Source organism: Neodiprion fabricii, chromosome 4 (assembly GCF_021155785.1).
Source record: "Neodiprion fabricii isolate iyNeoFabr1 chromosome 4, iyNeoFabr1.1, whole genome shotgun sequence".
NCBI classification, from domain to species: domain Eukaryota; kingdom Metazoa; phylum Arthropoda; class Insecta; order Hymenoptera; family Diprionidae; genus Neodiprion; species Neodiprion fabricii.
In genome coordinates, this window is record NC_060242.1 from 20,121,564 (window position 1) to 20,149,109 (window position 27,546).

General features: G+C 35.1%; 2 protein-coding genes across 7 annotated transcripts in view; one reads left to right on the top strand and one right to left on the bottom strand.

Moving 5' to 3' along the window:
- The first annotated feature begins 70 nt into the window (after positions 1-70).
- LOC124180011 (mediator of RNA polymerase II transcription subunit 14) lies at positions 71-10,332 on the top strand. Of its 3 annotated transcripts, none has more exons than XM_046564977.1 (25): positions 71-192; positions 495-709; positions 1,233-1,365; positions 1,586-1,759; positions 1,847-1,972; positions 2,039-2,218; positions 2,315-2,508; positions 2,598-2,715; positions 2,793-2,934; positions 3,008-3,212; positions 3,285-3,444; positions 3,527-3,734; positions 3,980-4,185; positions 4,844-5,090; positions 5,213-5,356; positions 5,476-5,619; positions 5,704-5,876; positions 5,983-6,177; positions 6,262-6,516; positions 6,605-6,848; positions 7,017-7,387; positions 7,542-7,700; positions 7,771-8,040; positions 8,136-8,399; positions 8,855-10,332. In XM_046564977.1, the coding sequence occupies exons 2-25, from the start codon at positions 561-563 to the stop codon at positions 9,017-9,019; spliced, it is 4,626 nt and encodes a 1,541-aa protein (XP_046420933.1). In that variant the 5' UTR covers positions 71-192; positions 495-560; the 3' UTR covers positions 9,020-10,332. The 3 variants fall into 3 exon arrangements, with proteins under 3 accessions (XP_046420933.1, XP_046420935.1, XP_046420934.1); XM_046564979.1 differs by having other exon boundaries at positions 4,013-4,185; XM_046564978.1 differs by having other exon boundaries at positions 88-192; positions 542-709.
- The window catches only part of LOC124180018 (tetraspanin-1), a 29,014-nt gene continuing 10,918 nt past the window's right edge, over positions 9,451-27,546 (bottom strand). For all 4 annotated transcript variants that reach the window (XM_046564992.1, XM_046564990.1, XM_046564991.1 and 1 more), the window contains 6 exons: positions 16,843-16,971; positions 16,182-16,256; positions 15,053-15,160; positions 14,621-14,785; positions 14,288-14,429; positions 9,451-11,801 (listed from right to left, as the gene is read on the bottom strand). In XM_046564992.1, the coding sequence (XP_046420948.1) occupies positions 11,776-11,801; positions 14,288-14,429; positions 14,621-14,785; positions 15,053-15,160; positions 16,182-16,256; positions 16,843-16,971 (645 nt within the window). In that variant the 3' untranslated portion in view covers positions 9,451-11,775. The remainder of the gene's footprint in view (positions 11,802-14,287; positions 14,430-14,620; positions 14,786-15,052; positions 15,161-16,181; positions 16,257-16,842; positions 16,972-27,546) is intronic.

Here is a 27,546-nt window from a genome sequence, read left to right on the forward strand (position 1 = left end):
ACATGGCCATTTCAAACACTAAAAACCACGGACAGCTAGAGAACCACACCGCTCTGTAGAAAATTGGCTTCGTTGCCAGACCTGGTATGTAAGACCGTGATCAAGATCACTTGCCGCAAAAATGGCAGCGTATGTAAACGTTAGTCAGTTTGGTTGTCTGGTGAATGTAAAATAATAATAAACAGTACACAGGTAAGTCTCGAGTTTATACAATTCACGAAAACTTTATCATATCAATTTCAGCCACGCTTTACCTATTGAGTAAATACTCCACCCACTAAAATTATACGATTATTTTTTTTCCACTTGCTATGGCAACACGATTCTTTGGAGTCTTGTTTCCCGTTATGATTGTCAAACCAAAGCGTAAATGTTTTTTGAGCCTGAATCCAAAACTGACCCAGAAATATGGAAATTGGTTTGACTGACTAGACGCATTGCGCAGTGGTTGTATTGCATCTTGTTTTGTTAATGTAACCTAACCTCTTGCATAGGTTTTCAAATTGCTTCAAAGCTCTTGGCGAAATTTTTTACTCACTAGAGGATAAATATCTGCAAAAATGGCGCCAGTTCCTTTGGAAGGGCACCAGACTCCGGTAGCCAATAATATACCTCAGGAAGGAAATCGCGGTGGATCGATTTCGCTTGGAATGCTCATCGACTTCATTATCCAAAGAACATACCATGAGCTAACCGTCCTTGCTGAATTGTATGTACCAACAAGAGAATAATACTTATACATTGTTGTTTAATAGAATTAATCGTATAATATAATAAACATTTATATCGTAGCTACTTAAAAACAAAATAACAAACACGAACACAAATTATAGGCTGACATTTCTCATTCGGTTGGGAAAGATCTTGAAACGCTAATAAATTATTTATTTATTTGTTTATTTCTTTTTCAACGAGCCATGCCCTGACAAAAACATAAAAAATTATTAATAAAATAAACAGATGAGCGTGTTTAGCAAATCTAATAACCATAACGCGAATTTGATAAAAAAGCGAAACAAAATTAGATGTTTGTGTTACACAATGCAACTTATACTAACAAAAAATAAAATCTGTCAAAATTCAAATTTAGCTTCAATTAAGCTAGAAAACATTAAACATTCTACGTCCCATCAGATAAATGAATTTCATATCAGATGAGTAATTAGCAATACAGAGGAACTTTTATACCCAGTTTCGACTTTTCTCAGCTTCACAATGATTTGCAATTTCAGACTGCCGCGCAAAACTGACATGGAAAGGAAAATTGAGATCTATAACTTTTCGGCGAGAACTCGTCAGTTATTTGTTCGTTTGTTAGCTCTGGTAAAATGGGCAAACAGCGCTTCGAAAGTAGATAAGTCGGCGGTAAGTGAAAACATTAATTTGATTCATTATTTCATAATCTAATTATATTTTAAATTCCTTCATACGGTAGTTATAAATTCATTGAAACACGTATATTGCTATTTGATTAAACATTTCAAGTAAAGACTAAAAATCAATACGTAAAAATTAAAAATACGGAAATTATCAGGCAAATAATATATGATCAGTATTCATTTATTACTCATTCATTTGTTCTCAGCATATAATGGCCTTTCTAGACAAACAATCTCTCCTCTTTGTCGACACTGCCGATATGCTGGCTAGAATGGCACGTGAAACTCTGGTCCATGCCAGACTACCAAATTTTCACATACCGGCAGCCGTTGAAGTTCTGACCACAGGAACATACAGTCGGTTACCTGCTTGCATCAGAGTATGTATTGATGAAAAAAATTTACACATTTGTTAGTGATCATGGATATCTAATAAACATGTAAAACTGATACTAAATCGTACTTAGGAAAGAATAGTACCTCCTGACCCAATTACACCATCGGAAAAAAGGAGCACATTACAGCGCTTGAACCAAGTGATTCAGCATCGATTAGTAACTGGAAATTTATTGCCACAAATGCGTAACTTGAAGGTAACTAAATCACAAACTAATAGCATTGATGTTAATTTCAATCGCTGAATGTTATTATCATTACAGATCGAGGCAGGCCGAGTAACATTTTTAGTCGAACAAGAATTTTCGGTTTCATTAACCGTGATGGGAGATGGAGCGACAGTACCGTGGCGGCTATTAGAATTGGAAATATTAGTTTCTGACAGGGAAACTGGTGATGGAAAAGCCTTGGTTCATCCGCTTCAAACCCGCTACGTTCATCAGGTACAAACTACGGGTTACAAAAATATGCATGATTTTGTAAAACTGAACCTTGTTCCAAAAATAGCCTCGATAAAACCAAAGAATGACTATTTCCAGGTCGTACAATCGAGATTAGCTGAAGCCACAATGCCTTTATCAGAAGTTTATCACATTCTCCACCACTTTTGCCAATCTCTGCAACTCGAAGTACTGTATTCGCAAACGCTGCGACTAATTCGTGACAGACTGGACGACCATATTCACGTCGACGAATACACCGCGGGCAAATGCTTGTCTATATCTTATTGGAGGTGGGAGACCAAATTTGAGCAAAATTTTTCTAATGATATATACCCGAAACTTGTGCTTAATATTGTTTGACATTAAATTTAAATCACAGGGAGCTAACCAGCAAAGACCCGAGGTCAGAATTAGGCTATCGTCTCACTGTTCAGGTCGATCAACACGACCCTGCTAGACCTTTAGCAGTAGTGCATGTTCCTTCTCTGGGAAGCAAAGTGAGTATTTTGAACACAATGTAAACTGTGAACTAGTTCTTTATAAATGTAAATTTATTTTTTTCAATTTTTCACAGGAAAGTGAAATAGCAGACCGAGCTATAAGATCTGACTTGTTATCGATGGAATGTCTCCTAGTGCACACGATTTACGTTCGAACGCGTAGCAGGCTTTCGGAATTGAAGCAAGAGTTGCAGTCCATGTTAAAGGATGTTGAATGTGAGTGTTACTTTCTCAATTATTTTTGAATAGTTTACAAAGTGTGTTTACTTTGAAATTAAAAATTGTCTAGGCACACTCGCTGGGTCTCCAGCCATCCTATCGGTGCCGATTCTACAACCGTGTTTACGTGCTGAATTGCTATTGGTAACAGTTGACACTCACACTGGAATGCTTCAGTGTCACGTACCGCAATACGAAGCTCCGCTGGTTCCGGAACTCACAGCTGCATTGAACGGTGATCATTCTAGGCTCCCGACACTGATATCAGAGCTCAGGTACAAAATGAAAATGGCCAAGTGTTTCACCAGTCAGCCATTTCACATTTACTAATGTGATTTGTGAAACAGGTACTGGATTACGCAAAGACGTTGTGAAAAAACTTTGCAACATCTGCCCGCAACGCCCCATGAGCGATTGCCTCTGCTTCATCACCCTGATCATCCCATGTCTAAAATCAGCAGACATAGAATGTTCATTCAACTGCACAGACATCCTAATGTAATATTGGTAAGTGAGGATTGGGATCAAGTGCACCCGTAATTTGATGATCTGATTATATTGATTCGTTGGTCGTATACGATTGTTCCAGATAGTAGCATTCAAAGAAAAGGATACGACGCAGTGTGAAATTGACTGTTCGTTTTATCTTGCGGTTGTGAAACACAGTTCGATAGAAGACGATCCACACGATGATAGTATAGAAACAGAAATACCAAAAATGTATCTAAAACTTTTGACTCTCATTGAATTTGACACATTTGTCATAACTCACGGGCCATTCACAAGCGTCGACAGTGGTAAGAGAAATGTGGGAGAAATGAATTTTAAAAATATTAGTGTAACTGCAAGGTGTTATTAGTGAACGAATATTCGAAGTAAATCTACTAACAATTAACGAAATTTATCTTACATGCTGTAATTGATGATAAGACGCTCATACACGCTATATTTACTAAAAATTAACATCTGGCACCACCAACTGTGTGGTACTGGTGTTCGGTTTTCAATTATTTTACGGGGGATTAACAGATGGATTTTTTAGGGAATAATGATCAAGATGGGGGGTGCATTACAGAAGTGGAGAAAGGAGGTGGCAAGCGTAAGGGTGGTGGACCTGGTGGCCGGACAGACGCAAGCGGAACCAATCAAGCGAGACGGCCTAAACATCCGGCATACTTCATTCCCGAATTGGCACATGTTGTGGCTCTGTGCGATGAAAGGATTCCCTTTGTTACCCTTGCTCAAGAGGTTTGCCCCGTCTGTTTACTTGATTAGAGGGGTTCCAATCTAAGTGCAGTAGAAAATCTTTGATGTGTTTAGAAAAGACAGGAAATAATTGAAAAAATATGATTTGAAAGCTGACAGATTTCCACTTTATAACAAAAACTCTTCTGTCTGTTTAAACAATGCATGACTTGCGAAACTGTGACTCCCTTTACAGGCAACTGACATGTGTGAAACACAAAAACCAAGACTTTTTCGATTCGTCGATGTACTGTTTAAGCTTCTGTGAAACGAATTTTTCATTCGATTTTTCGTTTTCAATGAATTGATGAAACCAATATGGGGAGCCCCAAAAAACGTAAACCAGCACAAAAAAACCCCTAACTAAACTACATTTCTGTTTATTAAAAACCCCTTTCACAGAAGTTTAACGGGTACATTGAAAATTCAATTTTTGTCTCGTGGACAAGGTTACGCAATTTGTGCTCCAGTCAAACGAATACAGAGAAGTCAATTTTTGTGGCATACGAATTTGTTTCTTGTTCAAGTTCTCTTCTTTCAAATATTTACCGTTCCTTCTTCTTGACGCAATGAAGATTTTCTACCATGTTCAGGTTCGCAGCCTCCAAGCTACAGTTTGAGCACTCCGGTAAGCAACTAATTGATTTCGTTATTATCACAGTTCACTAAACGAGACATAGCTCATCAAGGTCTTCAAGTGGAGGCAAATGCGACTGCATTGGTTCTCAAACTTGTACAATTGCCTGCTCCCTTGCCAAGTATAGCATCAAGCGTTGCATGGCAAGCACTGCTCAAGAGACTGTTGAGCGTTTCGATAAGGGTACAGGGTAAAGGAATGGCAAAAACATGGATGGCAGAATTTGTTTTCTACAGCAGTCCACTGAGCAGCAGTCACCCCAAAGAACAAGGTATTGTACAGCTGGTAGTTAGCTATTTGTATGAATTTTTTGCAAATTTAAGCTTTCCTGAGACAGTTTCAGACTACCATCGTGTCCAAAACGTTACACAACTTACTTATATTACCTTTCAGGGCTTCGTCGACCCGTCTACTTTCAGTACGAAATGGGAACCGCAGATGCCGTGTCTCGTACTGTCGATTCCTTGCTTAATGACTGGGCACAGATTGTCCACCTCTATTCCATTGTTCACGATCTGGCTGAATATTTCAAAATTGGTAATTTACTACTTTGAAAATGATTTATTTGGTTCATGGTTAATCGTGACTCGAGAAGAAACATAGCGTAGACTGTGCATTCTTAGATTTTTTTTCTCCTAAACTGTGTCCTATTTCAGAAAAATACAATGTGCGAAATATGGTCAGTATTAAATCGTACAGCTATAGTAAATTGGTCTTAGCTTATGGACCCACCAGAAGAGCTACAGTTACCCTGCAATGGAGTACAAACGATAAAGCGTTCAAATTTGTATTTGGAAAGAGTGAGTTCTAGATTGCATTATCTGATTGTAATTTTCTCTATTTTATCACAAGTAAAGGAATTAATTTCAAATCCATTATTGCAGGTCCAACAAATAACACAACAAACGCGCATTCGCTTATGAAGGAACAGCTTGAAGCGCATTTAAACCGTTACAGAAATTTGGCTCAAATAGTTCACATATTGAGTGAAACTCTTCAACCGTTGTCATCCATAAGTAAGCTACCAACGATTCCTCAACTAGGCGTTCATAATTCCGTAAGTATAATCGACGCATGGTTCGAATTAACGATCTTGTGTATTAAATCGTACTAAATTAAAATCATAAAATTACATTGCTTGTAACTTTTTTAAATTATTTTAGAGACCCCAAGTTCCGGTACAAACATTTACCGTCATACCGCAATGTGTGACATTGGTTAGGTTAGCTTACCAAGGAATGTATTGTCTGGAATTGCGACTCAGAGGTAGTGGTTTGGTCAGTTTGCGAGATGGAGCATACAGCCGATTTGATCGGAGTAATGTCGTCGAGGAGTTCACACCTACTCCAGGTTTGAAGGTACGATTCAATCAATTATGTTTTCCACCTTGTATTGATAAATAAAAATAACCTCGGGATTTTTTCCATTTCCCGATTTTGCAGACTTTCCTGTCCAAGTATGTTGACGAGAGCGCCGTATTCCGGAGACGGTCTCAGTCGGAGGACGATAATCCACCATCTCCAGTCACCATGGACAGTGAAGGCGGTAGCGGAGTCGGATTCCTGAGTCATCACAGGGGAGGGCCTCAATCCCCAGCGCAACAGAGGGACGGGCTAAGATTTCACCCCCCATTGACTCCGCCCTCGGGAAGCAATCCTCACACACCTGCCAGTCCTCATACGGCTAATATATCACAAGTAAGTGTTGCATAATTTAATGATTGTAGGTAGTGCTCAAATAATTTAAGCCATTCACTCATTGCCACGAGCATTCTACTCTATACAGACTGGACAGCATCAGAGTTTTGGAAGCAGTCCGGCCACTTCTTTCAATTTGGCTTCACCGCCGTCTCTTCCACCCAACACTCCAAATATGCTGCCGCATCCTTCTCCGGGAGGACTCGTAGCCAACAGTCCATTGAACGCAATGCATGTTCCTAGTCCCGTTGGACTTATGCCAACTTCTTCGCCTGGACCCTGCAGTAATGTTCAAGTCGGGCATTCTCCAGCCAGTTCTTACATGCAAACAGGTAATGCGGCCTCGTTTTTAATAAATTAATTAAAGAAGAAAAGAAGAGTGGACGAAACAGTGATTTTTTGAACTGAAAATATGATCACTGCCAAAATATCAATTACAATTACAATGGATTTATAATTACAGTTTAGTTAATGTAATAATATTTAACGCACCATTTCAGGGCACATTGATGGAAGTCCGTTTCCCTCTTCACAAAGTATGGCGTCTCCTGCTGCATCAAACTGGCCTGGATCCCCAAGCGTTCCACGTCCCTCCCCCGCGAGACCGGGTCAAAGCCCAGGTCATGCAGCGCTTCACAGCCCTCAGGCATCCGACCACAAATCTGGAAGTCATATGTCCAGGGTTTTACCTCAAAGGTCTTGGGCCGGTGCAGTTCCAACTCTTCTCACAAACGAGGCGCTAGAACTTTTGTGCTGTCCGTCACCCCATCCATCTGGCTTAATTGTGCCTGATCTTTCACCTCTGGAAAGATTTCTCGGCTGTGTTTATATGCGCAGGCAATTACAGCGGTTCATTCAGACTGAAGAGGGGGTAAGTCAACAATATTCTGGAGAAATTTATTTTCAGGCGTTTGAATTAGTAGATTGACAAATGGTCCAATATTGGGGATTATTCAGCAAACTTAACCTTCGTTGTAAAAGTTAACGATACTAATTAACAAATATTTTCTCATTCATGATCGTAGTTCACAGCAATAAACAGCACAGAACCAGGAGTCGTACACTTCAAGGTGGAAACTCTGCAGTGCAGAGTTGGATTAAATCCGCAGCATCTCCAGTCGTTGCATATAAAAGTCCAGCCGTTACCTGATCAAAAGGATCAGTGGACATTAGAAGAGTTACAGGTAATTACGAAATGAAAATGCTGGATATTATGCATTCAGATGTATTATTATCATCCACATATCATTTCAGATTATTGAAAAATTCTTCGACACAAGAGCAGCTGCACCGCCGTATAAGCCCAACACCCTGTGTGGCTTTGGAAAAATGCTCAACGTTCCATTGAACGTCCTGAAGGACTTTGTTCAAATAACGAAACTTGAACTAGTCCCAGGCCTCGTGCAGCAGCAACAACTCAAATGGTCGGTGCAGTGGTGCCTGCGGATCCCACCTTCGGCTGAACGGATCGTTCCAACTGGAATGGCAGGAGTCCTTGTCTGCAGAAACAAAATCTTATTCTTTGTGAGTTCTCTGTTCATCAATTAAACTAGTGTTAAAAATGCGTTGAATCAGGAATGTGTAATATTATTCGGTGTTCTTGTTTTTTTCTCAAATAGCTCCAGATCACGAGGATAGGCGTGCCTTACCAGGGCGAAACGCCTTCCCTTGTTCTGCCATTGGTATACGATTTGGCCAACAATTTGACACAACTCGCTGAGAAACGGGATCCAGGTCCGGCTTCTGCGACGGCCGCAGCTTCCTTACAACTAAAAAGGTTCGCCGAATATGGCGCAAATCCAACGGAATGTTCGCTGTTTCCGGCTGTTAGAGACCTTCTTGCTAATCTCACACTACCATCGGAGACTCCTGTTATGCCTCAGGTATCAAATTGAGTAATTGATGTTGAATATTTGAGCACGAGGACACGTGACCGATTCAAAAGTATTTTCGCGAACCAGGATAATCTTTCATCAACATTTCGTATCGATTTGAAAATTTTTGTAAAATGATCATGTTATTGTCAGAAATTGCGTTTTGGTCAGCTAGAACTTCAATACATATCGTACAAATTTTTCATTCATTAATTTGAGATAACTTTCAACTTTGAGATTATATTTTGCAAATTATTCGATTATCAATTCATGTGATAATTTATCCGTCCTAGCTAACCAAAGCGCAATTCCCAGCATCAGAATAATAATATTCCAAAAAATTTCAAATTGAATCGGTTTTTTTCCAAAAAAAGATGGATGGATTCTGGTAACGCCATGCTCAAAGCACTTGGAAAAAAGAAGTGAATACGATCATTGAATATGCATTTTACCTTTTGTTTTAGGTCGTGGCGTCGCCTGCCGCAGGTCAAATCACTCCTACTCAGCAAATACAGAGTCCTGCAATGCAGATGCATTCTCCAATGGCGGGAGGTCAAGGTCCTCCTCAAGGACCTTACGGAATTCAAGGCATGCCACCAGTCAGTATGATGGGTGGACCACCGCAATAGGATTTGCTGTATTCCCCTCCCATTTCACAATGTTTATCCAATAATTATCCGGCCTGGTTGAATTGATGTTTTCATATCACTGGTCGATTCATCTTCGTTGTTATTATTGATATATACATCGAACAATCAGAGGTTACAGTGTATAAGACATAAATTTCAAACATCAGGTCGCAATGTTCATTATTATTTTTATACTCAGTCAATTAATAACGGAATTTTACAAAAGCACTTAAATGAGTAATCTTGAATATTAGAGAGCAAACAGTGTGCGTATTAGCAGCATGTGGACCAAATTTTACTGTTGCTGAAATTTTACTCATGATTTTTGTATGGGGAGAAAAAACAGAGACGAGTGTACAGATAATTAATGAACATATGCAAGCTCATTGTGATTTTGACTCTGATACAAACATCGAAATGATACATAAAAATTCTTTGAAAAGTGGACATTTTTTATTGTGACAATGTTGTTTGTATCAAATATAAGTAGGAAGTGTAATGATTTTGAATTTTATGATTTACAAGACATTTTCAACTGAAAAACTTTTCAATAATATGATAAAGATTTATTTTTTTTTGATAGAAAATAATGTAATGAGAATTCAATTTTTTAAGTTAGCTTAAGTGTTAATTTTTTTTTCACACTGTATCAAAATCATTACACGTATGAAAATATTGTACATACTAAATACAAAATATGTGTAAAATACAGCTGTATAGTTGTTGTTACCCACATGTATACAACTAGTTGCGTAAGGCCTAATGATAATACAAAATTTTTATTTTACGTTGTCTCTGTATGTCGTGTCTGTATACAGTTTTTACAAAAACATTTAATAATCTTAACAAATTAATAAAGATACCTCAATATATAATATCATCACCATAGCATATAATTATATAATTTATGTAATATTAATATCCAATAGCTATGCTTTATAATATCTATAAATCAAGAGTATATTGTTTATCGAACGTCAAATATATACACTTTTAGGTCAGGTATCAGTCTCTGTATACAAATGTGATCGTATTTTGCGACGTTAATTATTAAATTATATAACAAAATGCCGTGGGTTGTAATGGAGAGGAAAAAAAAAATTAAAAAAAAGAAAATAAAAAATAAAACAAAAAACGCGACTAAAGATAATAATAATTTCATATTTGAGACGGTTAACCCCAGAACGTTCTAATTTGTCGTTAACTTAATTTATAAATATATACCGTTGTTTTCGTCCGAAAGCACAGACTAAATTCAATGGGGGAACAGGCAATCGCGATGAAATGATACACCGTCACTGGATTGACACAAAGATTTACGAAAAAGTAGTTTTTGAAAGTCAGTGGAGACTCTGCTATTCGTTAATACAGGGTTAATTTAAAACCTACGAATTGCTTTGTTACACATACAAAACTGAATTTAATATTAAACTATAACATAATATGGGTCAACAGGAATGCGTTGGTACGGAGATAAGATTTGTCTTGTTCTTCGATTGCCTGCTATTGATCTATTCATCGCCTTATTTCAAAACTTCGATTTCCTGACGTACAAATCAAATTTTAGCAATTAGAAAAAATTTCAACATTTTATTCGTTATTTTTCATACTTGGTACGAAAATATTGCAGGAAATAACAGATTGTCACGTTCAGATACTCTTTAGTAAGGTAGATATAAAAGCAAGATGAATATCAACGATATACGATGAAAAAAATTTACGCTTATGCTTTCATGAAACATATTTATGGAAATTTTTAGACTGACATAACGATATTTCAATACTGCAAAGGGAATCCTTGTTTACTGCCCCCCGCAAAGATGAAAGAAATAGAAAAAAGAAATGAAACAAAATGAACAACAAGAAATCGCTCTTGGCTTTGTCGGACATCCAAATAAACGCAGATTCGTTGCCCTACCTAGTATAGTTCCTATTGCGAGCATCTTAATAATATGGGAAAAATACTGTCTTAATTACTAAAAATGAAATAAATACAGTAATATTTATAGTGATGATAATAATAGTAGTAAAATAATAATAATAATAATGCATTATATGCATGTAATAAATTGTACGTTTATAAAAACAGTATCAACATTTAACATTAACAAATGTATACTAGAGAAACCTATTATACATTGCAAAAAGAAAGAAGAAACGATACACATAGTATATGTATAGCTACGTGCGTACATACATAGGTATGTGTATCTATATGAGAAACAGAAAGAGCAGAAGAAAAGCTTTTTTCAGATCTACAGCGGTGCTTAGAATATTATAATCGTTGTCTTCTTGATATAATTCGTGTATCTGCACGAGGATGGAAAGTAATACATATACTAATAATAACAGCAATAACAATAATAATAATAATAATAATAATAATAGACAGTAATTATGACTATTGTCAAACAATCATAAAATGATGAGAGATATTTATAAAACAAGAGAACGAAACAATACAGAAAAAAATTGTAAAAAAAGAGAAGAACAAACGAATGCTAACAACTATGTACGCAATCTACACTCGTAGCTAACCTGAGGTTTGACCCAACATTGTCAGTCGGTAGTGCATATTACAGATGATTGCAGCTACTGGCTCGGCGGGTTTATACTAAGGGCTACGAGATTTTGCATCAAAGCAAGCAAGGCGTCCGAACTCTCTACGGGCTCTGTGTCAGTGTATACTAGAAGGCACTATTTTCGTAAGTCAGAGTGTTTTTTCGTGTTCCATGTGAAATGTTCAGCCTGCCTCGTCAACAGCAGCACCAACAAGTTAACACTGTAACGAAAACGTCTAATGGGTATACATATGCGGCAGCGGTGTGTGGATTGTGCGCTGATAAAGAAAATAGATACCCTATTCGTCTGAATACAAGTCGACCCTCAATTCTTCGACTTTAGTTCAGGAATTTTTGTTGAAAAACGGAATTTAACTCCAATTTTATAAGAAAATTAATGATTTTTCCAATATTATATTATTGTGTTAACGAAGCTTTTCTACTTCATTTTTAATTTGTTGATGAACGAGTTTTCAAGGATAATGATTTGTTAAATTTCATGACAATTGGTCAGTAAAGAAGCTTTTTGAGTCGATAAAAAAAGACTTCCCGAACAAAATTTAAGTCGATAAAGTAACAAAAAAAGTCCCGAATACAAGTCGACCCTGGGAATAATTCGAGTATTCGAATTCTGTGAAGGAATTCATTTACGAAAAACTTCGACCTATATTCCGACCAATATGGTGGTGGTTAGAAACACAGTTTACCAGAAATTACACACAACCATTACTATCGTTGTCATCGTCTAGAGCGCGTAAGAAATAACAGTTACGTAAATGAATCTCGGAATTTGGTAATATTTTCTTTTCTTATCTACTCTCACATCGTTATCCAGGGCTGTATGTTTACAGCAATAAGAAGCAATAAAGGAAGAAAAAAGAATTGGTACACCCAAAAAAGTGACAAGTTTTTTTTTCTTCTTTTGCTTTTATCGGGTTTGAATCTAGTCGATAGCAATGAAGAAAAAAAGGAACATAAAAAAAAAACTATAATGCAAATTCATAGCAAATTCTGGCAGCACTGAATTCGTCAAGTGAAGGAGAGACAAACTGTGAAAATTTTTTTTTTACGTTTCTCGACTCACAGCCTGCGTCTTAAAAGACTTGTGTATTATTCAAATATTCAGTCTTATACAGATTGGCACGGTCATAAATATACTGTCGTAAAATTTTTATATCCCTACTAGGGTTTTCGTTTTTCGGTTAGTGTTTTTGTTTTCTTTGTAGAAAATGCTTCTATTGCTGTTATCGTAAAATAGCAAAAGCCAATTAATGGAGTTTGTTATTTCCATGATAAAAATTAATTCGGAATACGTTACGTTGTGTCTAAATGTACAACAGAAAATGTAATAATCAAAAATATATGCGCATATGCATGATGCTGTGGTGTATGCATTGGATGAATAATATATGTAATGCATAGGTATGTGAGGTTTAAAAATGTGTCATGCGTAAGAGTGGGTACAAGGTGAATATGTATACACTATATGATAATAATATTAAATGCTCCTGGTAATAAAGGGACCGTGTTAACTGCGGGCTGGCCAGTGAAGAGAGGTCAACTACCAGTTGACACCTTCGCATCATTCTTACTTGAAACCAAACTCTAGAGACTATATTCCCATTATCTCCCACTCTGCTTTCGGATGGATCACTCTCCAATCCCACATTTCACCAGGCCAACTGCCTTGGCGTTACGTCTACACAAGCTAAAACATTACTGTTATTTTATTAACAATATCAATCGAATATTACGAAATACAATTAGAGCAAACGAAGATAGAAAAAAAACCGTTACAAGTTTTACTCTGCAATATATTAATATAACTCTCAACGTTCGCTGAGTAATTGTATTGATTGAATTTCTGTCTCAAAAACTTCTATAGAATCTTTGTTACAAGCTCTGCGGAAAGAGAAACAAAACTTTATGTGATTCTTTTGCATTTATGGCAAAATAATTGTTGTGCTTTTAGAATCTAGTATTTGAAGAGAAAGATTTCGAGGAGTTAAATTATAGCTGTAATTCGGATAATAAAGAGAAAGCAAAATTACCGATTAAAGTACACAATGACCATGGATTAATTTACGAGAAAATGAGGAGTAGAATGCTGTACACTTGACCAGAAGAAAAGTCATTCTTCCAATGTTCACCAGTTTTTTTTTTTTTTGTTCAAACCAGGTTAGCGCCTCACCATAAAAAAAAATGTACTTATAATTATACGTCCAACTTATCAAACCAAACCGAGCCCGTATCCATTATTATCATTATTATTATGTTACGTAAAATATCATTTAAATAGAGCAATGAAGACTAGCGTATAATATATGAGAAAAATGAAAGCAAAGCGTCTTTTTATACATTTTTTTTGTTCTTTTTCTATTTCTTTTCAAGCATTAATAATAACATTATTTGTTACGTATACCTTTGTAATTGCGAAGATGAAAAGAACATATACGAAAGACGATTTGAAAATGGTTTATCTTATACATACCTAGTATAGTTCTCATCAGCTCTTTGGACCATTGTTTTTTTTTTTCTATCTTTTCACCCCCTCCCCCCTGCCGCCACTCCGAAATTTTGTGATATATACACCGTAATACCTGATAAATCGTGCCAATCGTATCGTTTTTCTTTCAATATTGTAATTCTTTTTGACAGCCCTTTTTTTTTTTTCTCCCTTAATAACTGACTTTGATCCCAAGCCTACCATGTTGTGGGCGCCAATAACAGCATGCGAGATACAAAGCCAGGGTGATGACCAACAATTCGACGAATGCCAGTGTAGCTGCGACGCCGATTACTATCGCTGCACTATCTTCGATAACTTTGACCATCGCCTCGTAGCATCCCTTTATAGATTTGCAAAAGAAAAAAAGAAATACACATTGTTAGATGTATGTTTGCAATTACAAAGGTACAAAAAAAGAAAGAAAAAAATCAAACAATGAGAGCGTTTGAATCATACCGTTATTGATTATTTCTTTCTTGTTTCGTAAGTTTTTGTAAGTAAAAAATTTCACTCGTCACATAGACAACATACCGTCTGATAGTATGAGTTAGTTGACGACGGTGAAACGGGGCAATTGCTATCCTTTAGTCGTCCATCCTCCTTCATGCAGCATGATTCAGGTACCATTTTACCAGATGAGGTCCAATTTTTACTTGTGCGAAAATCGTTGTAATTCTCAACGCCGCAACAATGAAGCTGTTTAAAGGATGGAAATATACGTAACATACATATACATATTTATATAAGTAAATTTTAACAATGATGAAATTTGTTTCGTCCAAAAATCGAATTGGTGTAAAAATGAATGATTTGTATGTTATAAATTTCTCTTCGGATATAACTTGTATACTGCACAGACACAATGTATCTCATAAGAGATATTCAAAACCCAAACAATCGTTTCTATTCATCTTTATGACTCCAGTTTTAGGATATCTCAGGACATGTAATTAATTCCTATACCTGTGTCATTATTCCATCCCAAATAACGGTGACTGTTTCTGCCTTATCAGATGGCGCGTAATATTCTGAAATCGTAGACTTGAGGATCTTCAAAGTTTCGCTCTCAGCCTAGAAATAAAGAAAAAACATACATACACATATACATATATTTATATATATATATATATACAGACTAGGGTGGTCCTTAAAAAGGTCATTTTTGAATTTCGACCGGTGCGCCCGATAATTATAACTTTAATAACTCCCTAATTTTTCAGATTTTATCTCAACTCTAACCCGTTCCCCAAAGAGGGTGGATTCCATTCAACCCTTTCAGAGGCACACCAACTCTACCGAACGGATTTAGGTGAAATTTGGTATAAAAGATTTTCTTGGGTTGCTGATTATGAATCTGAAATAATTCAAAATGGCGGATCCAATATGGAGGTGCGAAATCTAAAAAGTCATTTGATTTCGATATGGCAATGCAAAGTGATTTTCGGCGTTGAATGGGGAAACCCACTTCTTTGGAGCACGGGTTGGAATTGAGATAAAAATCTGAAATAATCAGGGAATTATTTTTGAATTATGTGAAGCCGATTTGGAGGACGCGCTGGTCGAAATTCAAAAGTGAGCTTTTTAAGGACCACCTTAATATACGTACGTATCACACAAATTACAGCGATACTCTGTAAACAGTATATGATCTACATTATTCAGACCGACCGAGGAAAACCTTTCATCGAGTTCAATTGTTATGATAAAATAAATTTTCATTGCGTCGCAAGAATTCTCATACGAATCTATTGAATTTTAAAATATTATGTTTAACAATGTGTCATTTGTTAAGTTTGGTATTTCGATAGTGTTATTCAAATTTCCATTTAATTAGAAAATAAAATTCTACATTTTTAACCAGCACAGTACGATAAAATGACCAAAAGTTTTTAATCGCAATCATGCATATATTATGTTACAATTATACGTTTCATCAGTTTTTCTTTACTTTCAACACGATGCTTGCGTATCATCGTGTAATTAATTATTTAGCAGTTGGTCTAGTATCGACCGAGCATACATGTAGTTACATTCTAGTATATAACGTTTAGTACATAAGAGATTACACTAACGTGTTGCAGTACTCGCTTACCTCTTGTCTAAATCCGAAGGCAAGTCCCACGGCGATGCACTGAAGTACTAAAATCAATACCAAAAGTACGCCGTACTGAAATATGCAACAAGAGAGAAATATTATTCGTTTTAATCAATGTCAATATCAACATTCAAATTTACGTATGCACATGTGTCACGCACATAAACATACGCAAAATGTGTACTGTACATAATATCTCGTCCAAGGAGGATATGTAATACAATATCCTCGTAAATTATACACATGTATAAATAGGTATATTCTATGAACCTACGTAATACGAGAATCACACATTATATATATATCGCGTATATGTATACAACGGTGTATATAAAGCAGGACACATATGTACGTAAACTGTACGAGGAGGTAAAGTTGCGTTGAAAATATTTCAACAACGGCATAAATAATAAAAATCCTTATTTACTCATTGTGGACCTCGTGGTTTATTTTTATTTTTATTATTATTATTTTTGTTATTGTAACAATTGGTCTGTATAATCTTTAAGTGAGCACCTATTTCCATTAAAAATCATTCGCTCAGTCTCTCTGTAAAAATTTTGTTCGTTGATCTTCGTCGACCGTGTAATTGGGCTCTGCCCGTATTTGAAATAAATGAAATGAAATAATTATCGTTATTGTTATTAATTATACTTACGAGAAACAGAAGACAACGAGATTCGAACATCGCTCCGCAGTAGCCGAGAAAACTTACGAGGAAAGTAAGTGCTCCTGCTGCTATTAAGATGTACGCGATCATCTGAATCACCTGGGCGTCAGTTTTGTGCTGAAATAATCGACCATCTGATTTATCGTTGAAAGCATTTATTCATTTACTTGTTAACTTTTTATATCAAATTTATATAGGTATATACGATATCAAATTCTCAAGCTTTTTCAAAGTTTACGATGAAATTACGAGAACAAGTATAAAATTTATCGCAGTCGTTATTACGTAATAACGAAACGTTGAATCGAAACAATCCAAGTGTATTGTATAAACAAAAAAAAGTTATTCACAAAAGAAAACAACAAATCCTTCAGTTCGTTATAGATATATATCTGCGTGCATATACTAGTTATATATAAAATATAATTTAAACGACGTAAAAAGAAAAAAAGTAACGAAACGTACGAGAAAAAAATCATCGTTTTACAATTTTATAATGACTGAAAAATTAAATTTTTACATTTAAAATATATGAGTGTATTTTGAATCATGTATTGCGGATTTACTTAATATTAGACTATCCTTAAGTTACAAGGTAATGATTTTTTCCTAAAAACCGCTCGTGACATTAACGCTATTATACGTAAAAAAATTCAACCTAATCAAAGAGAAAAAACAAAAAAAAAAAAAACAGCAAAGAAAGCCCATTTTTTATGCATAGTGTTTATATGTTTGAGAAAATTACGGATCATCGACCTCCGCAGGATGATAATCTTCTTAACAGTAACAAACACGGAAGCTGATCTCTCAAGTGACGGAATATTATCAGCACTTGCAAATTTTTATCTCCTATACGTATATATAAATTAATTCTGCATCGGCAGCAACAAAAGACATTAGACACAATGAGAGTGGCGAGAACTGATAATCGTGACAATCTTGAGAGGAAATTAATGACACGTCTTGATTATACGGGGTCGTAGGAAGCCGATGACTTCTTCCTCGACGTTCAATCATGTGTACGTATTGCACATACATGCAAGTATGTATGCTTGATATACGATATTATTATTATTGTTGTTGTTGTTGTTGTTGTTATTAATAAACGTCAATCACGGACACGATTATAATGATTACCGATAATAGTTGATCAATTATATACGCGAAAACTTTATAAATTGTACGAAAGTGTACAATTCGAAAGAAAAAGTCATTACGTCTTATTAGCATTAAGGATAATAATGTAAATATAATATATACATTTTATGTCTATATAACGCGGATTTTTTTTCTGCAGGCATGCGAAAAGTAAAAGTTTAAACGTTACACACAAACGGTATTATTATCATCATCATCATTATTATTGTTAATATTATTACTATAGATCTTAATGTACTAGTTGAAGAGCTATAGATATGAAAATATACTACACGTATGCTAGTTCGTGTGTGGGAAAGGTGTACGTATTAGGTGCGTGTAGCTATGCCCGTGCATTAAGAATTTATAATTTTCGAAGACACGCGAGTAACGGAAACACGTCGCAGTTAACCTCGATTAATTCTAAGCAACTATACAACGAGTAACAACCGTCAAAGAACTCATCGTACATACAAATTACTATTTAAACACAATCACCAAGGATTTATAATCCGACGATTAGAATTACTAATCGACGTGTTCCTGTTTTTCAATATTGCTTGCAACAAGCGGTCATTTTTATCATCATTGTGTGCATATACATTTTATTATATATATAATAAAGGTTGGCTGGTGCGAAATAAAGGTTTTCTTTTTTGTCTTCCTTCAATTTGTCAAACTTGCAGTTGTTAAATTATTATTATTATTATTATTATATCCGTGTATAAACAAGAAATACTAAAATTACAAACAATTGCTCATTATTGCTTTCAAATCGCTCTGAAATGCAGGTTAAATTATAAGTTATCTAGTTATACACTCGTTCGATTTCACTTTTTGGGATTATAATCGTTTTGTCCTTTTTTCAATTCCTTTCTTCTTTTGTATCACGTTGATATCGTTTAATAATTAATTTTTCAATTTTTCACCACGATATGCTTCCATTTTTTTTTTTTTTCTAAAACTATCAACATCGAATCAATTAAATTCAGGGGGTGAAAGGAAATATCTGTAGAAATGTAGTTTTCTCAACGAAATAATCAATTTTAAAATGTAACAAAACCGAATCTACCAAATTTTTTATTACCATTCTAAATCGATTTTAAATGAAAATTCGTTATCTAATATCTCGTTTATAATATTAGTACTTAACCACCCCCTCCCTTCAATCTTGTAATATTCATCGTATATTCGTACATTTTGCAAATACTCAATTAATTTCATAAATAGCGCTTTATATTTTCCAACAAATTATTATAATCATATTCCACCATATTATTAATAATGCGATACTTGATAAATCATTGCCAAAAGGCAAGCGAATTCCTTCCTTCGTTCTACCTACAGATTTTATTTACTAAATTGAATACAATTTGTCACGACACCTGTTGATCAGTAATATAATTTACACAGCCCAAGATATACGGTTAAAATCAGCCACGATATTTTCGCGTCATAGCGCGCAATATCGCGAATTATTATATACATGTAGTTCATACACGAAAGATTTTATGTATACATTATACATATATTTATACCCTAATCGAATGTTATGTCATTATTAATTAAATATACATGCATAAGTTTTGAACGAATACAATCAGTTTTAAAATTTATATGAATGATTTCCAAGTATGGTTATATATTTTTAATGTATAAAAAACAAAAGGAAAAAGAAAAATAAAAACTGATTATATCTGTGTAGTTATCTATATATAAGTGTTTTTTTCTCTCTTTTAATTTTAAGTGATATATTTTTTTTTTTATTTAGTTAATAATGACATGAAATTCGATTGCATATGCCTGTAAAATACTTGCAATATTAAGAATCTTTAATGGATATAATAAAATTGATGAAAATACAGGTGATGAGAAGAAATGTGCCAAGTATTTTCAGCGTATATAATAAAAAATTCGATTCTGAATTTTTGAATGAGAAACGTGAATGGATTAAAAAAACCGGCACATTTAGTATTTCTCTTACACATTTTATTTTCTTGAATCCCCCCCACCAGGTTTCCCGTTAGCTTGTCTGTATGTAACAATTTGCGCACACATAACACGTAAATCAAAATTACAATATTGACATAGAACAGCGGATGTCAAAAAGTAACTGCAACGGACAATTTCTGGTTACGTTTTTTCATTCTATTTTCAACATTACGTACGCATACAAAGTTATTGTATATATATATATATATATATATTTCACGCATGTCGGCCAAAACATCTTACACGTATACGTATACCTGCCACGTGCATTTCACGTAGGTTGTAGGTATGTATAGTCAGGTATGTGTACATAACGTGTATACCCGTTATATCCCCCGAGGTGAAAAGGAGAAAGAGCTTATAAGATGATCACGTGTCTTTATTTCCCTCTCTGTGTATGATGTATGTACATATGTGTATACGTATGTATTTACGTATGCATGCGATACGAGACATGCGTGAAAAAAAGGTGCAGCGTTACTCAATTTTCTCAGCTTTTCGTTTCTCCCCATATTTTATCCTCCGTGTAAGATTGATGAAAAGAAATGAAAAACAGAGAGATGAGAAATCGACGTTATACCGAATTTTCTGTAAAATGATCTCAAGAATTCAGTCAGCGTGAAAATTTGTACGACATGTGATGTTTCTTTTTCTTTTTTTTTTTCTATTTTAGAATTCAACGCCGCGCAACAAGCAATCTCAACAATTTTTTGTACAATTATTTTGAGCAATATATATTATACATATGTATGTATTAGGGTGATCCTTATTTACGGCGTTGACAATTTTTTTTTCACACCATCCCCCAAATCATCTTCAAATAATTCAAAAACCAACTCTCAAATTTTTTCGTATTTCTATCTCAACTCTAACCCGTGCCTTTAAGAGGGAGAATTTCCCCCTTTAAAACAACACGTGTTTCGGATATTCTTTTAACATAACGTCGTGAATTTTTTTCTCCCACATTACAATCAATGCCCGGTAAAACCTCGCGGTTATAGATTTATTTTTACCATTATTACTCTTGCAATAAAATGTATACTGAGAATGTGTCCAAAACACGTGTATTTTAAATGGGGAAATTCTCCCTCTTGCAGGCACGGGTTTAGAGTTGAGATAAAAATCTGAAAAAAATTAGGAATTGTTTTTGATTTACTTAATATTTATTTTTGGGAGGGGCGTTCGGAAAAGACTCGTCACCACCTTAATAAGGACCACTCTAGTGTGTATGCGTAAGAGAAGGAACAAGCAACAGTTTATAGTTTATACTCTTACGGGATTGTAATAATAATAGTAATAAGAATAATAATGGAGATGATGATGATGATGATGATAATGATAATCCACCTTCGCGCACAACAACAACAATAATTATTATTATTATTAATAAAAAAATGTGAGTGGTGAAGTTTTCTTCTTCTTCTACGATTCCTTTTCTTCTTCGTGAGAATTTATACCTATCACATCGCCGCATTGGCTTAACGATCACGCTTTCGAAACAGGTGTGCCAACTGCCTTCGCAGCCTATCCCTTAAATTATACGCCTCTGTAACTGCTGTATAATGTGCACACGTACACATATATACCTTGTAAATACATAGGTTATACGTACGCACCTTCAACGTCGTTTTATCCTATGTAACGATACTTTACGCATACCTGTATTATATACGTATTGTATACATACGTACGGTACCCAAATACCTATATACGTTCGCATTATATACATTGTACCACCCCGTTCGATTAGCGATCCGCTAATTGAATTGACGGAGAAATGTGAGACGGACCCTGTTGTAGTAACGTGATTATTATGATTCCCCCCCCCGCCCAAGTTGTGTGCCAATTTTACAAATTACAAAAATATTTTTAACCGAGAAGTTATTGATATACATATAGTGAAGCAGAGCGCATTAACAAATCGATAAAAAAAAAAAAAAATTAAAAAAAAAATTAAAAAAAAAAAACAACACCAATTAAAAAGTAAAGTATCATTGAAAACTTAAAATAATGATTAGTGTTATTCAGATTACATATTGTGTATGTATACATGTATATTACAATAGTTGTATTGTATTTGCGCGATTTATTCATCGCTGCATCAGGCTTTCAAATTGTGTTTCATGAACATAGCGTTATTTCCATATGATATTGTTTGAGTGTTTTTTCATCTATTTATTATTTTAAAAATTCTTTTTACAATTTTCCCAACTGTCGACATTCAAGTTATTTCCGTCGATAATTAATCCGTCGGGTTGACTCTTGATACGTAAGTTTTGTTTTTCCGTCACAGTTGCAATTTCCTCAGTCTACGAATTCGGCATTAATAACAATTATTAATAAATTCCTCGGCAATTTATTGCCACGGTAATTCGGATCACTGCTCGTCATATTGCCGATGCAAATTGAGTAAAAAAAAAAAAAAGAGAAGAGAAGAAACACAAAAAAAAAACCCAGAAAAAAATCGTCTAATCGATTAATGGTAGGAAATATTTTTTACGTATTTTCCAAAAGTGGAAGAAAACTTACGAACAATCGCACAAGTTATAAGCGTATATTTGTGCAGAGTATGTTGATAATTATAATTCTTTCGCGTTACGTTAAAATAATTTCGTTGAATTCATTAACACATTATTGTACGATGGATACGTATGCGGCGATTGAAATTCCGTATGACAACAATTGCAGCAATAAACATTAATCTGTCGTGAATAATATACATATTGGAAAAAAAGGGGGGGGGGGGAGTACAGAACGTAACAAGCGAAAGACATATAGAGACCGTCTGATTGTTGCTGCCTGAATGCAGTAGTCAGTCGCACGATATGCGGAAACAGGGCAATGACCATAGATTATAGCCATAGGATATAGATATGTATGTATGTATATATGTAATACCTACCTACCCCAGAATGAAATGAAGGGTTGCGCAAAGAGCGAGACTGAGAATGTGTGAGTGAGAAGCGTGAAGGAAGGGTGACGACTGATGGATAAAAAAAAAATGCGAGGAAAAAAAAATGTAAAAATAATAATAACAACAACAACAGCAACGACAATGATAATAATGTCCGAGCCCGTTGTTAGGAAGATATTGATTGTTCATTCGGGCTTGACAAATGCGAACGTATGTATGTATGTATGTATGTATGTATGTATGTATGTGCGTGCGCGTATGTGCATACATTATAAATAAGGAAAAAAGGGCTGCGGTGGCTCTGCTATCCATTTCCAGAGAAAAAAAAAAAAAATACAAAAAACGATGTTTTGCCAGGATCGCTATCAAGGTATAGCATATTGTATGTACTACATTATACATATAGGTATGTATAAGAAGAATGTACTCGTATAAAAAGGTAAATTCAATTATTTCCGATTCTCTGATAATAACAACAATGTAATAATAATTGTATTCGACTTATACCTATGTATTAAACATATAAACGAGTAACTAATTTGTGTAGAAAATTTCTTCATTGCATAACTGTACAAGTAACTAACAGCTGATTCGTACATGTATATATATATATATATATATACGTATACATACATGATACATATAATATATCAGAGCAAAGTTTCACGTCACACTTTCCCCTGTGTATACATATATATATGTATAAATTACACATGTGCATATATGTTTGTAATTGAGAATCTGAAAGCATAATATTATTACAGCTCTGCAGTGTGTGTTTTTCACGTAAATATTGCAGTGCAGATTGCGTATGTATAAAAGTATTTTTTATATTGTTTTCTTTTTGTCTTTTTAATTTAATTTTTTTTTTTACATTCATTCGTTACGGTTTATACTTTCTACATGACGCGCAACGTTACGCGTCACGCTGTCTTACCTGCCCGCAAGATGAAACATTTCATACGATTAAAGAGTTCTCAGATATGAATGTACATACGCATAGAAAGTATACGTGTGCGGCAAAGTTAAATGTATACCGAAAATATATCTATTTACAGACATAAATTAACATATTATACGCATATGATGACTTGCGTGGTGTTTAATCACTCGCAGAGAAACTTATTTACTCTATACGTATCAACGGTATACCAACATATACACGTTTGGAGTAATATACGAAAAGAAAAAACGTAACCGATACATTCACAATTATTGATGGTGAAAATGTTTCTTTTTTTTTTCTTTCTTTCAGCGAATGGTATTCAATTATGTATAATTATTAAGGATTCGTAAATGCGTAATACAAATATACAATTTTTATAGAAGAAACGGATATAAATTGGAAACCTGGCTTTCCATTTACTGTTTTCCATTTATTACAAATATATATTTATAATCATCGTTAACATCGAGTTGATTCTCCTTTTCACCTCGTTGTAATATTTCTTTTTGCTCAGAGTTTATAGTTGTAATATATAGGGGAAAGGCGGGAAAAATGAGCCCTTTAAGGAAGGAGTAAAGTCAGACCAATTTCCGCTATGCAATTTTTTTTTTGTCCTTGGTCTAAAAATGTATTCCAAACGTTACAGACATTTTTTGAAAATCCGATTTGATTGTACAGAGAGCCCATTATTTTCGGTAGGGCCTATTTACAATTTTCTCTCGCCTCTCCCCTCTGCCCAATAATCGCATTGCAGTTGGCGTGATACGAACAATATAAATTACACGACAAGGAGAAAACCGGAAGTAAACACAAGTCATCACGGTTAGCTGTTAGGTTAGGTTTTCTCGTCGGATAAAAAGAATCGCGGCTACGCGTGCAGGTGTGGCTCGATCCGAATGAAGGAATGAGAGGAAAGGAGAGAGGAAAGGAAAGGAAAGGAAAGGAAAGGGAAGGAAAGGTTTGCGATTCAAGAACTCGTCTCGACGCGACTTTACTTGACTTGACTCGACGACACCGATCACCTGCAGCGAGCATGTCGTCGCTCTCAAAACCCAGATGCAGATACATGAACGTACACGCATACATGTGTATATTATGTATTGACCATGCGATACGACACGTATTTACTACCTTACATACACCTAAAACATGGTCAGGTATTACAGGCAGGTTATAAAATACAGGAATATCCGGATACCGCGTCGATAAAGAAGATAAAGAAGAGAAGATAAACGTTTCCGCGCAACTCAATTCCTCTTCATTCTTGCACAACACGTCATAAAAAATAATAATAAAAAAATAAAAAAAAAAACTGTGTCTGTTTTCGAAAGATGTTTCCGGGGGATCTTGATCATATGTATATGTACGGTAAAATGCATAAATGCCTTTAACCTTTTGGCTAACTTGTTTTCGGTCCAAAACAAAATGCGAGTTCAACTCTATACGAATCGTGCGACGATGGCTGGCGATACAGCTGATGTCAGAAAATGAGGTACATTGTCACGAGTCGAAGTCGCACTTTGTTTCGGATCGAAAACAAGCTAGCCGGAGGGTTGACGCATTTACACATTTTACTATACGTACCGAGAATTCTTCTTGAAAGGACCTGTAATTTTGATTGGTTGACATCCATTGTTAAGATTCTCGCAGCCTAAACCGCAAAACTTCGCCAACAGTAAGAAATTCCCTAGAATCGACCGGTTGACAAGTGACAGTCGACCGTAACCTCTTGCCTATTAAGAAAGAGTGACCCGCACTCTGCCTGTTGTGCTGTGGTAATATTTTTACGAAATTGGTTACACTTATGAACAAGACGAGCTGCAATTGTCGAGCAGGTCGTTTCGAGAAAACCTCTTAGCATATGTATGGAACACATACGGATAAATTCAGAATTTTGGCAAGATTCTGTAGTAGCTTCAGCCGCCATCTTGAATTTATAGGGGAATTTGTTTTTATCCAATAACTCGAAAAATGGTAATAACTAAAGTTGCAGGAAATTTAATTCTTTACAACTTTGGCCATGACAATTTTTTGTCTATACGATCTAGACTTTCCGACTTGAAACACAAATTAAAGATGGCGCCCGATGCTACTGCAAAATCTGTTCGAAATTATGGGTTTAGACTATCAATGACACCTCCTAATGATTAGGAAAAAAAAATTGTGACGTCGAAAAATTTCAACCTCCAATTTACATTTCGACTGGACTATTTATCGATATACATTTTACTTTTCATCGCGTTGGGCAATGTAAAAAAAATATTAGTTTCGGTCGATATAGACTTGTTTTTAATTTCAACGAATCTTTACGGTTTCGAATCTCTAGAATCCAAAAAACAGGTTTTCACAAAAATGTCGGTCTGTCCGACAAACTGCCGCGATGATCTCGGAAATGGCGTGATAAAGGATTGCCATGTCCCGTTTAATTTAAACTTCCGGCTGTACCGGAAATGAATCGAATTTCAATGTTTTACCGACAAACATGTACGTTTTCTTCCTTATTACCTTTTCTAAATAACCGATTGTGTTTTTCTCAGGTTATGTACATATTAATAAAAAAAAATAAATAATTTCTTTCAAAACTTTTTCACTTGGCTGCCAAGTCGTATCAGTTTCAGACTTTTCACCCAGTCGTTGTCAAGATCATCGCTTTCATGGTGATGAAAAGTATCGCAAGAAAACTGTTTTTCCGGCTTGATTATTTCAGAATCATTGTGTTACACGTTATGTTATGTACGTTTAAATTTTTGGGAACCGATTACATAACACTCATATCTTATTCTCTGAAACTTATATCTTAATTATGCACAGGCAAAACACGATGACGATAACGATGACGATAATGATAATGGCAGGAATGAGAAGAAGACGAGCAACTACTAGAGCCAACGTTATATAGTCTAAATTCTGAGCACGTATTTCGTTGGGGTCATGCGACTTGTTGTTTCAGCGGAGGGGAGGATGTCAAGATAGTACCTAATGTCTATAATACGTATAACATATGATGTGTAAGTTAAGTGCAGAAATTGTACCAGCCAGCCAGCTATAAAGGTAATCATGTATATAAAAAGAAATAAATTATATTGGATGAGGAACGAATGAATGAATATTGAACGAATGAAATACGAAAAAGACACAGCGACGATGAATTTTGCGCAACTCAGCTACCGCCAATAAAATATATATATATATATATATACACATATATATATATCTGTGTGCGCGTCTGTGTATAAGTTGTTAAAATTGGATAAATTAGTACAGAGATAAAACGAAAGAGGACGGGAAAAAAAGGAAGAAGAAAAAAAAACATACTAGGAATGCCGTCCCAAATAACTACGTCGGAATTTTTAGAAAAAATAGAGATAGATATAATTTCCAAGTGTAGCAATTCGAATAAAAGCACACATGACTGCACATTTACAGGAGAATGTTAAAACTTGGAACGGTATTAAAAAACGAAATAATATACATTATACAAAATTTCGTCGCGAGAATTGAATGTATAGAATAATACGCGTGCATACAAAGAAATTCTGACCACGATTCTTATATATTTCGGCTTTTTATATGTTTTGGTTTTTTTTTTTTTTCATCCAAACCTCCAGGTATTCCAACTTTTCGACGTTACGTGTTTTCAAATTCTTGCACATAGTATACCTATGTAATAAAATCAGATTTTTCCAACTTCGGAAATTCCAAA